At 38.7% G+C, this 14,686-nt stretch overlaps 1 protein-coding gene and 1 non-coding gene across 2 annotated transcripts; both read left to right on the forward strand.

Moving 5' to 3' along the window:
- The first annotated feature begins 685 nt into the window (after positions 1-685).
- NUP43 (nucleoporin 43) lies at positions 686-13,328 on the forward strand. The gene is made up of 8 exons (XM_070417475.1): positions 686-812; positions 1,039-1,161; positions 2,022-2,099; positions 3,667-3,847; positions 4,817-4,952; positions 6,073-6,224; positions 8,438-8,560; positions 10,910-13,328. Exons 1-8 carry the CDS (start codon positions 693-695, stop codon positions 11,137-11,139), a joined length of 1,143 nt encoding a protein of 380 aa, XP_070273576.1. The 5' UTR covers positions 686-692; the 3' UTR covers positions 11,140-13,328.
- On the forward strand, positions 7,285-7,391 carry LOC139013428 (U6 spliceosomal RNA). Its single transcript, XR_011472061.1, has one exon. It is a non-coding gene; the product is annotated as a U6 spliceosomal RNA (small nuclear RNA).
- Positions 13,329-14,686: the final 1,358 nt, after the last annotated feature.

The following is a 14,686-nucleotide window of genomic DNA, read 5'->3' on the forward strand; positions in this document are numbered from 1 at the left end:
GATGGGTAGGATTCTGAGAAAAGAGGAATAAGAGGGTATTAAAGGTGTAAACAAAAGCATGAAGGAACCTACAACACTGACTTCTGGGCATCAACGCTACCTATCACCTCATTCTTAATTGTATACATAAATGAATTGAAGGTTACACAACTAAGCAATGGTCGTCAAAATTAGAACTGGAGTCTTCAGAATTCCAACTGTAGACATGGACAGTGTGCGGTAACAACTTTGAAGCAAAGGATTTATTTGGGAAACAAAGAGGGAGAGGTTTAGAATAAGAAGTTGGTGTGTTAATGGGATGTACTTTCGTGAGAATTTAAGGATTTGGACTCTTCTCTGCACCGTGAAATGTAAAACTGAATGCTCAGGCGTAGCTACCAGGTGGTTTCTCTTACTTGATTTTGTTTTGTGTTTGCTCTTAAATCTGTTTTACATTGCGCAATTTTTGCACAAATGCATTGAGTCAGTGTTCCTACCTGACTTTGCAGATTTGGAGCAGATCGTGCCGTACTAGGACCTGCCCATAAACTCTCCCTGGAGGGAGGGCGGGCGGTGGTGCGCGCCCGGCGGCGGAAGAGAATTGGCCCTCCGCAGCCACCGTCAGGCCCGCCCAATCAGGGCTCCGCGGGAAGAGGCGGGCTGGAGTGGCGCGCGCTGCGCTGCGCTGCTGGCTGTATTGCGGGGATTTCGGCATGGAGGAAATTTATGCCAAGTTCGTGTCTCAGAAAATCAGCAAAACCCGCTGGCGACCGGTACCTTCGGGGAGTTTGCAGACCGCGGAGACCTTCGCTACGGGCTCTTGGGACAACGAGGTAGCGCACCCGCGGGCCAGGGAGCCCCCGCCTCCTCCCTCCCGGCCCCCGTCGCCTTTCTCCGGCCCCCGAGTCCCCGTCTCGGGCTCCGAACCATCGATGGTGTGCTCAGACTTCCCTCGTTATTCTGAGCTGCTTTTAAAGCAAGATTGCTGGGAGGCAATGCAGGTTTACATTTCCGAGAGCTAAACGTATACATCTCCAGATGAAACTTTCTGCTTTGCAGGAAAATCGTGTCTTAGTGTGGTCTATTGGCGATTTGGGGAACTTGGACTCTGATGGAGGGTTTGAAGGAGACCACCAGGTATTGTGCGGTACCAGGCACCACGGTGACGTTATGGATTTACAAGTAAGTCTGCGTGGTATCCGTCAGCGAAGTGTTTAAAAGCGGAGAGGAATTCATTTAGAGATGCAAAGGGCCTTAAAGTGTGTCTCGCCTCGCCCCGGTTCACAGCAAACTGAATTCTCTATCGGTTATGACTCGCGAGCATATAGCCTACTGGATGACAGAATCAGGACTGGGGCAGGGGATGTGGATTTAATCTTAGTTTTTCATCTTGAGCTTTTAAAAAAAAAATTAATTGACTACCTTCTGTGTGCCAAGCACTGTTTTGGGAATTTCACGTAAGTTAATTCTCATTGCTTGCTTGTGAGTCAAGGATTGTTATCTGTTTTATCAAGGAGAAAACTGACACGAAGATCTTTTGAGCACATGCTATATGAGAAATGCTCCGAAAGAGAATTTAATTGTTTTTGCCCTTTGAATTCTCACAACCCCCTAAGTAGGGATTAGTTCTCCCCTCGTAAAGGTGTACCTGAGCTCAGAAAGTTTAACTTGGCTAAGGTCTCGAGGCAATTATTAAGCGGTGGGATGGAATTAAGTGTTCATATCCTGGGTCTGCCTGACTTTAAGTCCCTGCATTTTCTTCTATAGAAGGTTGTCCAAAGCTTTATGGTAGTGGTCCAAAATTAATTAAATCAATTATAGACTAACGAGTTTAGGGGAATAGTTTATTTTTTCTTCACAAAAATACTTTTATTTGAATAGGAGTTTTGACTTTCAGATTTAGAAAGTCACATTTTATTTGCTTAGCATTTACAGGATCTTTGCATTTTAAAGTTGTTATCACTGCTAATTAAGTTAAACAAATGAGCTTCCTCCCTATTGATATTTCTGAATCTATTAACAAGCAGGAATTTTCTACTTAGTTTTTCGACCAGGAAAGAATCGTAGCTGCTTCGTCAACAGGATGTGTTACAGTTTTCCTTCTCCATCCCAACAACCAGGTAAAGAAATGCTGTTTGAAAACTGAATTTGTATTTTAATTATTTTTAGGAAGGCTTAAAGAAGACTGTACTTAATAATGACACAAATAATAAGATTTTATAATCTCAAAACATGCAGGAGAAAAATTGTTACATTACCCATCTTTTAGTAGGTTAATTCTAGAGCTATGTTTGTGTGAATTTTTATTGAAATTGGATAGTCTTAAATTCTGTTCGTTTGGATCTAACAATGTAGTATCTGGCAAGTGATTTTTCTGTAATTCTTTTAAGTTCTTATTCTGGACTTTGAAGAAAGAGAACTTTCTAGCTCAGGTATCATGAAAGAGAACAGGAACAGCCACTTTGCTTCTGTGGCTAGAATCTCGGTTTTATTTTTTATTTTTTTAAATATATTTTATTGATTTCTTACAGAGAGGAAGGGGGAGAGATAGAGAGTCAGAAACATCAATGAGAGAGAAACATCGATCAGCTGCCTCCTGCACACCTCCCACTGGGGATGTGCCCACAACCCAGGTACATGCCCTTGACCGGAATCGAACCCGGGACCCCTCAGTCCGCAGGCCGATGCTCCATCCACCGAGCCAAACCGGTTTCGGCTAGAATCTCGGTTTTAATTAGAAGAGAGGGTATGCTGTATGAAGACTTGACACTTTTTTCCCCTTTTTAAAAATAGAATTTATTGGGGTGACATTGGTTAATAAAATTGTACGTGTTTCAGGGGTATAGTTCTACAGTACATCGTTTGTACATTGTATTGTGTGTTCATCGCCCCAAGCCAAGTCTCCTTCCATCACCACTGACATTTTATCGATGTCTGTCTTGTGTACTAAGAGTGCTGATCTTCACTGCATAGTGGTGAGGGCAGTCCTTTACAATGGCCTCACTTGTAGTAACAGTTTTAAGTTCCTGGAAGAGAGTGCTTATTTAGATTTAGGAATTCATAAAGGTCACCTTCCTTATAAGCATGCCTAGTAAGTGTAAGACCAAGCCCTTACTGTTTTCCTTAATGGAGTCATTAAGAAAGCTCTATAGAGATTTATCTTAGGCTAATGCCCTAAAGAATTTTGAAGTTTCTTTGCCCAGCAGGTGTGGCTTAGTGGTTGAGCTTTGACTTATGAACCAGGAGGTCACAATTCCATTCCTGGTCAGGCCACCTGCCCAGGTTGTGGGCTCGATCCCCAGTAGGGGGCATGCAGGAGGCAGCTGATCAGTGATTTTCATAATTGATGTTTCAATTTCTCACTTCCTCTCTGAAATCAATAAAAATAAAATAAGAAAAAATTTAAAGTTGCTTTTGAACACACTACTACCAGATACCTAAAAACCATTTCTTTAGTTTGAGATAAGATTGGGATATTTTTGGACAGTGTTCCTTTAAAATCTAACCCATTGTATACAGAGCTTTGATGGAAGTAGGTTCTAGATTTTCGTATTTGGAAATACAAATGAAAAAGGAGAGAGTTATTTCCTAGAAGGGTGTGAGAATTTTAAAACGCTCAGTTGGGGAAAAGTGCTAGTTTTTTAGAACTTTACTTTGGTTGATTATATCTTCATTTCTGACTCCTAGACTCTGTCAGTCAGCCAGCAGTGGACAACAGCTCACTACCACACGGGTCCTGGCAGTCCTTCCTGTAGCAGTGCACCATGCACAGGTGTTGTGTGCAATAGCCCAGAGATTGTCACAGTTGGAGAAGATGGTCGAATAAATCTCTTCAGAGTTGATCACAAGGAAGCTGTGAGAACTATAGGTAAGAAAAATTGAGCACCCATCTTGTGCTAAGTAGGTACAGTGCTAGGTGTTTCAGGGATATAGAAATGTACAAAGCAGAATCCCTTTATCAGGATATTTGGCTGGAGTGAGTTATTGGATAAAGAATTGAGGGGCAGGTGGCAGTTAATTTAATCAAGGTTCTAGACCATAAATAACTAAAAGATGGCACACCAGACAAAGGGAATAGTGAGGAGGCAGGATAGGGCCATTTAGAGAATGACAGAAAGAGTGTTTTGACCTTATATGTTTATATAGGAGAGGTGAGAGAGAAAGCAAGGAAGGTAAAGTGTGACCAGGTTGTGAAGAGTCTAATGCATAGCCATTGAGGTTACATTTTGTTGGATGGACAGTAAGGAGCTGGTGGAAATGTTTGAGTAAACTGGTGATATACTGCCTGTTGTGCTTTAGAAGGGTTATTCTAGTGTAGTAGTTCTATATGTTTCACAAAGACTTGCCTAAGGAGATTTTTAATAGCCCACCAACCTAGACCTAAATCAAAACTTCTATGGATTGTGCTCATGAATCAGTGTTTTATGTAGTTTATGATCAATTTTAGTTCTGAGAAGCACCACTTGTTTAAGGACCATTGCCTGGTGGCAGTTGGGAGGAGTGTGACAAAGTTTATAAGTATATACTATGTTTTATGGTTTGAGCTTAAATACTGTAGGAAGAAGGAAAGGACCATATAACAAAGAAGAAGGACTTCACAGAGATGAGAATTAGTTGATAAGGAAAGATAAATTTGAGTCAGCAGAATAAGACTACATTTTTTTATAGAAATTAAACTGTGACCTATTTAAAATTTCACTTGACCTATGTAATAGTTCCATAAAAAGAATGCTATTTAAAAATTAGAAAAATAATAACTTTTTAAAAAGAACATGATTTAAGATTTTCATTCCACAGGGGACCCATTAACACACACTGCTGTTTTCTTAATTTGTAGACAATGCAGATAGCAGTACACTGCATGCTGTAACCTTCCTTCGAACTCCTGAGATTCTTACAGTAAATTCAATTGGACAATTGAAAATATGGGATTTCAGACAACAAGGAAATGAGCCCTCTCAAATATTATCACTGTAAGTTTTAATTTGTAATTTCAGTAGTGTAATGCAAAATTAATTTGTTCAGTCATTTATAGCAATTGACTTTAAACCATATTGCATTTTAAGAGAATAATTCCTATTTAAATTTGATAAAAAAAGTATAATTTGATGGGTTTGATACTGCCATGCTGCATTTAGTAGGTATTTGCTATCTTGATTCAGAGTCTTTATCTCCTTGAAGTTTATATTATTTAATGGGGAATTTATTTTTGCTCATCAAATGATTCTATTAACAGTGAGTATAATATTCTAGGTATGACTGGGAGAAAAATAAAATCTCAGGTTTTTGTTTTCTTTTAATCTTCACCTGAGGATATGTATTTTATTGATTTTAGAGAGGGGACGGGAGAGAGAGAGAAGAGAGAGAGAGAGAGAGAGGGAGAAATGAACATCAGTGTGAGAGGAAAACATTGATTAGTTGCCTCCCGTACTCATCCTGACCCAGGGATTGAGCCCCAAACCTGGGTATGTGCCCTGACTGGGAATCGAACCCGAGACTGTTTGGTGTACAAGAGGACTTCAACCAACTGTACCACACAGGCCTGTGCTCTAATGTTTTTTAAAAGCCAAGAAATGGAAATGTGTTTTGCACATCATGCCATCAGATTATCTTGCTCCCTACGCCTCCCAAATTGAAGAGAGAATGAATAACTTTGGCTTTAAACATCCCCTCCCCCAATTTCTAATATTTAAAAAAGTATTTATTTATTTATTTGGTTAATCCTCACCCGAGGATATTTTTCCATTGATTTTTTAGAGAGAGGGAAAGACAGAGAGAAACACCAGTTGGTTGCCTCTTGCACATGTCTCCGCCAGGGCATGGGCCAGGGAGAAGCCTGCAACCAAGGTCCGTGCCCTTGACTGGAATCGAACCCGGGACTCTTTGGTTGGCAGGCTGACCCTCTATCCACTGAGCCAAACAGGCTAGGGCAGAAGTATATTTAATGTAGTCAGTTTGGGGACATGATTTAAATTCAGCCAGCAGATGTAGCCACAAAATTATCATTTAGCTACTAGAATGAAACATGTTTCATGGGTCATACAAAGTAAGTATCCTTTACAACATTTGATTTTATTGTATCTCCCATAAAAGGACTGGTGACCGAGTGCCACTCCACTGTGTTGATAGACATCCCAACCAGCAGCATGTTGTAGCTACTGGGGGCCAGGATGGAATGTTGAGTATTTGGGATGTTAGACAAGGTACTATGCCTGTGTCTCTGCTGAAGGCTCATGAAGCTGAAAGTAAGTGTTATGGAGATACGTAGTTTTTGTTGGGTGAGTTATATGATACACTGTAACGGTACACATGGATTGTCTTGCATCATAGCTTTTGGCTCAATTGTATAAATATGTAATAACTTATCTCTTTTTATTTGACATTTAAGTTCTTTAATATGTTTCATTATTATATCCAAAACCACAGTGATTCACCTGCTTTTGTTCACCCTTATGTACTTATTTTCTTTTGATATTTTTTTAAAGTATGTTTTTATTGATTTTATTTTAATTTTTTGTTAATCCTCATGCAAGGATATTTTTCCCATTGATTTTTTAGACACAGTGGAAGGGAGGGGCAGAGACATAATGTTTAATTGTGGTAACTGTCAGACTGAAAATTGATGGGGGTTTTTTAGGCTGAATAGAAATGTTTTTAATCCTTACCCAAGGATATGTTTTATTGATTTTACAGAGAGAAAGGGAGGAGGAGAGAGAGAGAAACCTCAATATGAGAGGGAAACATTGATCAGTTGCCTCCCTTACGCACCCTGACTGGGAATCGAACCTGCAACCTTTTTGGTGTATGGGACTATGCTCTAGTCATCTGTATTAATGCTTGAATAAAAGTACGAAAGGACATGTTATACTAGTACTGCAACTTCTGTTTAATAAGTTTCACCTTATTACCTTGGACAGATAAATGACTTTTGAGATTATATTTAAGATAAAGCAGATAAAAGGATAGAAAAGTTTTTGTCTCTTCCATTTATAGTTGTGCCCAAGAAAATAAATGAATAAAAAGGAATAAAGGTATGCCCTCATAGAGTCTGATGTTGGCTAACACAGTGGTAGTAGAATTACAAATTTTCAGATCTTTTCTTACCAGTCCCTTTTTAACTGCTGTTTAACTTACCCAGGCCCTTTTAACTTAGCCCCTTTTAAACTATATTGTTAGGCAGTAAACATACAAATGTAATGTATTGTATTACCTTGAATTCATCCTGACTCTTTGCTAGAAAGAGATGTTTTATGGAGCTTTGTTTTCTAATTTGAAAATAAATAAATACTTAAGAATCTATATTTGGTGCTCGCTTTGGCAACACATACACTAAAATTGGAACGATACAGAGAAGATTAGCATGGCCCCTGCGCAAGGATGACATGCAAATTCGTGAAGCGTTCCTTTTTTTTAACAAAAGAAAAAGAATCTTTATTTGGGCATTTGTTTGTGGCTCTATGGGTTGTTTTGTTTCACTTTGTTTTAATGAAGCAGTATTAATGCACTTTATACAGGGACTCACCCAGAACACATTCCTTTCCTGCTAAGGAAGGTGACCTTTTTATGGTTTGTGACATGATGTTTAATTGTGGTAAATGTCAGAATGAAAATTACCAGCTTGCAAACACGTGCCTTGCACTTTTTATGTTATACCTCAGGCACTTTCTGTGCTGCCTTTTTTTTCTTTTTCTTTTTTAAATTTTGTATATATGCTGCCTTTTTAGGGTCACCTGACCCAGAATCACAAAACCCTTGTCCACAGACTACCTGTTTCATCTGCGTGCTGCAGAGAACTTCATAAGGCACCCTGGCCAGACATGGGCTCCCAGATGTCTATGGGCACACAATGTTCTCATAAAGTTTAGAGCTTGAGGATTCCTCAATCCTAACGTGGCTTCTTAAAAGCCTTCCATCTGAAACTGGACCCCAGATTCTTAGAGCATTTCCAGGTTTTGGTTTGCTGGGAGCTAGTAGCTATTTCTGTGATACAGAAGAAAAGTGTTCAGTCCTGGCATGTGCCAAATTGGACTCTGCCTCTTTGAATTTCATTTGTATATTACTTTTATGGTCGTCTCTCTCAGTCTTTCTAGTAATATAACCTGCATATGTTAATGACACAGGAACTGAAAATAAGAGAACCTAAACTAATATTTAGAAAAAAATTTTCAGAAGTATTCCATTGCCATACTTTTACATTTAAAAAAATGTAATAGGTCAAATGATTAGCATTTATTTTCATTCTTTTGCTGGCCCGATACACATGTAGATTTACTTGGCTCCTTTATCCTATCCGTAGTATGAAGAGTTATAGTATGGCTTAATTCTGAAGCCTTTAATTTTTTTCAGACTTGGGGTTCGAAGGTGTGTGATGGAGGTTAATGGAAGATGATGCCTACAGATAGGGCTTTAATGTTTGTTTAATCTGCACAGCATAAGCTTCTTGGTTCTTATCTTTTAGTGTGGGAAGTTCACTTTCACCCATCCAACCCAGATCATCTATTTACCTGTTCTGAAGATGGATCCCTGTGGCATTGGGATGCCTCCACAGATGTGCCTGAAAAATCATCACTCTTTCACCAGGGTAAAAAGTTTTGTTTTGTTTTTTTTTTTTTTGTTTATTCTCACTCAAGGATATTTTTTCCCATTGATTTTTAGAGAGAGTGGAAGTAGGGGGCGGAGGGGAGGGGAGGGGAGAGAATCATCACTGTGAAAGAGACACATTGATTGGTTGCCTCCCACACTTGCCCCGACTAGGACCAGAGATCCAACCCTTAAACCCAGGTACATGCACTTGACCAGGAATGGGAAGTGGGGGCGGGAGGGGGGGGGGGGGGGGCGCACGGGCGATGCTCTAACCAATGAGTAACACCAGCCAGGGCAGGTTTTATTGGTTTTAGAGAGAGAGGGAGGGAGGGAAGGAGAAAGAGAGGGGCGGGGGCAGGGGAGAGAAAGAAACACTGATGTGAAAAAGAAACATGGATTGGTTCCCTCCACCTAGTCCTGGGATGGAACCTGTGACCTCTCCGTGTATGGGAAGACGCTCCAACCAATTGAGCCACACCAGCTAGGGTCACTGTGGCTATTGTATGGAAAATGGACTATGAGGAGAGGGATGGTAAAAGTAGAGGCAGGGAGACCAGGTAGGAGATTTATCACAGTGATTCTAATAATGTTAATTTCACAGTATTCAAGTGTGATGTAAAATATAGGAGGAGTAAAAGACGAAAAACCAAGGGGAAATCTAAAACTTCTCCAGAAAACAATGTGGAGAAGTATGGATTGTGTAAATCATGTAGTGTTGGTTTTTTGTTTGTTTGTTTTAAATTTATCTTTATTATTAAAAGTATTACAGCCCTAGCTGGTTTGGCTCAGTGGATAGAGCGTCGGGCTGCGGACTGAAGGGTCCCTGGTACGATTCCGGTCAAGGGCATGTACCTTGGTTGCGAGCACATCCCCAGTAAGGGGTGTGCAAGAGGCAGCTGATTGAAGTTTCTCTCTCATTGATGTTTCTAACTCTCAATCCCTCTCCCTTCCTCTCTGTAAAAAATCAAGAAAACATATTTTTTTAAAAAAGTATAACAGATTGCCTGCCCGCCCGCCCCCCCCCCCCCCCCCCCCCCCCCCAATCAACCCCTTCCACCCTCCTCCCAACGTGTAGCATGTTTGTGCTGACTTTATTTATGGAGAAAAATAACTTTAAGGATTAACTAAGCACTTGGTTTTTACTTCTTCCTCTGCCCCCGTTATCTAACATTTGAGATTTCACTGTTTGAAGAACCTTTGTTAGGCTAGAAATAAAATAATTTACTATATTCTGTGTCTAGTATTGCAGGGCACAGTATTAGACACAGTGAAAGGGTAAAACAAATATAATCTGTGCAAACTATTGAAAATACTTATAAAGGAGCATGAAACGTTAAATCATAAATATTATAACTAGTAAATTGGTGGTGTACATACAGTGCTGAGGGTTCCTGGAAGGAAGAGAGAAGCATGAACTAGTGTTGCTTTCAAAAGCTTAGAGAAGGAAGTTCACTGGGCTTTCAAGAATGAGCAAGATTATGCTGGCCGGTGGTTCAGTGGTTGAGTGTCGACCTATGAACCAGGGTTTGATTCCTGGTCAGGACACATGCCCACGTTGCAGGCTTGATCCCCAGTGTGGGCTGTACAGGAGGCAGCCGATCAATGATTCTCTCTTACCATTGATGTTTCTATCCCTCTCTCCCTCTTCCATCCTCTCTGAAATCAATAAAAATATATTTTAAAAATAATTTTAAAACATTTTACTAGTCATTAAGCTTGAAGACATCAGGGACTTCGCCTTGTATCCCCCACATTGAGCACAGAGCCTGGCACACAGTTACTCGGCCACATTTTGAATAAATGAAATCTGTCTTTATTTGATTTGGCAAAAAGTTGAAAGGAAAGAAAATTTCAAATAATGGCTTAAACTGAAATATACTGCTTCACTTCTATATTAAATACAGAGCACTGTTAGAGATAAAAGTTTATAATCTGGTAGTGTTCTAAAATTCTGCTTTTAAGATAAATTACCTAAAATAAAGGGTAAAAGAAAGCTAAAGCAAGTTGACTATATTTTATTTTTTTCTTTATTTATTCTACGTTTCTTCTGACCATTTTGCTACATTTCTGACACTTTCCATTAAAGAATGAACAGAAAGACAGGGTCAGCATAAATCTGCTTTGCCTGTAGTTTGATGTCCATATTATCCCATGGAAATTTGAGTTTTAATGTCACGGAATAGGCCTTTGGTAAGAAATGGTGATGTGTAATCATGAATAATCAAGCTGTTATTCTGAGAATTAAACAAGTTTAAGTCATTGCCTTTAAAAAATATCAATAGAATTTTGGATGTTCACTGATGTAAAATTAGTCTTGAAATATTTCCCTCCTTTTTTTTTCTCCCAGGAGGAAGAAATAGTACATTTTTGTCTCATAGCATTAGTAACCAGGCTAATGTTCACCAGTCTCTTATAAGCTCCTGGCTCAGTACTGATCCTGCGAGAGACCGGATTGAGATCACAAGCTTGCTTCCCAACAGGACTTTGTCTGTGAACAGTTTGGATGTTTTAGGTCCTTGTCTTGTTTGTGGAACCGATTCAGAAGCAATTTATGTTACTAGACAACTTTTTTCATGAAAATACTATAATTATAAGATATCAGGTAAAAACATACAAATAGTCTTTCAAATTCCAACTTCTCTGCAAACTTTTATTAATGAAAAATGTGACGTTTGTAGTAAACTCATTAATGGCAATGCCCAGGTTTGGATTTTGTTAGCTGGATAGTCTTCTAACAGTTGCAGAATCTGTTAGGTGACTGATGGCACAGGAACGGGAACTTGTGGAAGAATGTCAGAGGATCCTCGTGTTGATGAATACCCTGCCTTCAGACACCCTCCTGGACAGCTCGTGGAAGCTGCTCTTCATTTCTGATGTGAGCTGTCAAATCACCAACGGGTTCCTGTCCTTGTTATCAATAGTATGTGGCATTAGCCAGTGTTAGCGTTTATTCTTTTTATTGCAAATGTTTTCTTCAATCCTTTCACATTTTATTTCTTTAATAATTTTAATAAACTTTTCCAGAAATAATTGAGTAGAACAAAAAACTGACAAATTTTTTTAAAGGGGAAAATGTTTTGACAGGTTCCTTTAATAGACTATGTTTGAACAGAACTTTATCAACTGCTTATACCCAACTTTATTTTTCTTGAAAAGAAAAAAAAAATGCAATTTTTCTTAAGGATTTTTGCCTTTGTTTAGTTTTATAGTGTAGTCGAAAATTGCCAAACCGGACATTATGCATTAAAATAGAATTTGACATTGATAAGTGAGCCGATTTTGAAACTAACATTTGATAGGTAACATGTATGAGATTAGTGTGATAGTGTGGTAAAAGTAAAGGATTTTGCTGTCTTTATCCTTATTGGAAATGTTAATGATGACCTTCCATAGTGTTTTGAGACAGTAGTATGACATTGTCTTTCCATAATGTGTTAGATTAAATGCATTATTGAAGTGTGCTCATGTGCTTTATAATTCCAATAATAGTAATTATGGTAAAGTTTTGCTCTTTTCCCTTAATATTTTCAAAAAATTTTATGCCACCTTATCTCAGGGTTTTTTGTTTTTGTTTCTTTGTCAGTATTTAAAAATGGAATATGTATATGAATCTGCTTTTTTATATTTGGCTCAAAAATGTTTCATTAAAGATAATAAGTAACTGAATTCCAAATAATTAGAAGGAAAGAAAATGTTGCTGATAGGAATTTTTAACCTGTTTATAATGTTATTGCTGGGATCAATTTTTTAAAATTTCTGTTATTACAAAAGTAATTCATTACAGAAAAACAAATCTTAACTACTTATAGCCTCAACTAATAGTCTTTTATATTTCTTTTATTCATCAGTGTATATAATTTGTTTTGTGAAAATGAAATATATATTTGTAGATGCACATTCCCTACCAGTAAACACATGGGTTCAATCATATAAACATAGCTATGAATTTTCCTTTGACTTTATGTTTTCATTTGTACGAATGTCATGCTGCAGCCTAAGCTACAGTGTCCCTTTTCACCCAGTACAAGCACCCTCCCATTACAGTTAGCAGGTTAACTTCCTTTTTAAAAGGAAATATATTTTTATTGATTTCAGAGAGGAAGGGAGAGGGAGAGAAAGGTAGAAATATCAATGATAAGAGATCCATCGATTGGCTGCATCCTGCACGCCCCCTACTGGAGATCAAGTGTACAACCTGGGGATGAGCCCTAGACCAGAATTGAACCAGGGATCCTTCAGTCCGCAGGCCGACGCTCTATCCACTGAGCCAAACCAGCTAGGGCAGCAGGCTAACCTTGCTCTGGGTCGAAGACCCTAGCTAGCTCTTCGGTGGTACATTTTCCATGTACAGTAAATGGCATGCTTGTTGTGCCTCTGCTCTTACCTGTATTATCTGCTGCTGTAAAGTTTGAAGGTTTCATACATGTTAGCACGCTTGTCAGTTTCCAGCAGCAATGTATACAATTTCCCTGGGTCATTATAGTGAGTGATGGTAAAGGGAAGGAGCCAGACGTCTAGGCTTAAAATATTAGCTGGGACTGGAAACAGTTTTAAATTTCAAGCTTTGCTTTGCTTGGACTGGAAACAAAGGACAGGATAACAAGGACAGGAACCCGTTGGTGATTTTTAAGTTTTAAGCTTTGCTTTGATTTAAGGGTATTTATAACCATATGTAAAAGAAAGTACATTTGAATAGTGTTACATTTGATACATTTAATAAGAAACAAGTTTTAAGTAGTATAAATTAAACACTAATATATGAATTTGCTCTTTGTCACTTACTGCCTTTCATGAAACTATGAAATGGTTTTTTTGAGAGCTGCAGGATCTCAGAGGTGGGAGGCACTTTAGGGCATCTCCAGCCTACATCTGATCGTCCCTCCCACAGCATTCACAACAAATTCTCACCCATATATTTGAAAATACTCCGTGCAGCCTCTCATCATTTGGACAACTCTATTTGATCCAGCCATGATGGCAGGGTTTTAGTATGTGAGTGGGACTCAAAACGGTCCTGTAAAGAAAAGGTAGAATAATGTTATTGTGGGTTAATAAAATGATCATGTGAGCCTGCTATGAGACAAAGCCCATCACCAATTCATTTATTGAATTTGCATTATGTTGGGGTACTTAACCATAAGGTTTCACTAAATAAATGAGTTTTTCATATACTGAATTGAAATAGGCTTCCATTTGTCTTCTATCCTCAGGAGCCACAAAAATTTTAATTCCTCTCTTATTCGAGTAGCTACATATTATAGCTACTTTAGGGTGGAACTTCTTAGTCGATCCCTTCATTGGTTTCTTGAGGGCAAGGTTCCCGTCCCAGCCTTTCTTGCCCTAGTTGGCTAGATCCTGCTTACTCTTCTGGACTCCTTTTAGGTGTCATTTTCTCAAGAAAGCCTTCCCTGACCTCTGACAATGTGGGCTAAATTGTACTGTTTCTAAAGCCCATTGTGCAGAGCTTACATTGTGCTTAGAGCAGTGTGTTAAGCAGCCTTTCTCCCTCTACTGAACCACAAGCTTACAAGCAGAGCCCATGTGTGGGTGTTACACTGACAATATTTAATACAATATCTGGTCCATAGTAAGCACTGCCTCAGTGCAAACTGAACTAAATCCTAATCTTATTTCCTTTTTACAAAAATACTCCCATTTTCCAAAGGCCAACTTTAAAGTGAGACTTCTAAAATGAATACTTTTCCAGGGAGTGTCTGCCTCACTTGTGAATATGATAGAAATCTTATCCTGATTACGGGCACAGTACTCTTTTGTAATGCTGTGTTGAGTTTATTTGAGTAATTCTGACATTTGTTCAATTAGACTGCTGACTATTGAACTTAACCCTTAAGTTTTCACACAGGATATGCTTAAGCCATACTTCCCATATTGAGTTAATGCAGGTGGGTTTGGTCCTTACTATAGGTCCATCCTTCGTGTTCTAAGAAGACACATTTTATTTCAATATAGGAAAGAATTAACAATCCCCTCGGAATCTTTTCTTGAGAAACAAATTATTTTTTTTTTTTTTTTTTAAATAATTTTTATTTCTTAAAGTATTACAAAGAGTATTACATATGTCTCCTTTTTCCCCCCCATGACATTCCCCCGGCCCCTACCCCCC

Source organism: Myotis yumanensis, unplaced genomic scaffold, assembly GCF_028538775.1.
Source record: "Myotis yumanensis isolate MYYU_CA2020_CCGP unplaced genomic scaffold, mMyoYum1.0.hap1 SCAF_6, whole genome shotgun sequence".
NCBI lineage: Eukaryota > Metazoa > Chordata > Mammalia > Chiroptera > Vespertilionidae > Myotis > Myotis yumanensis.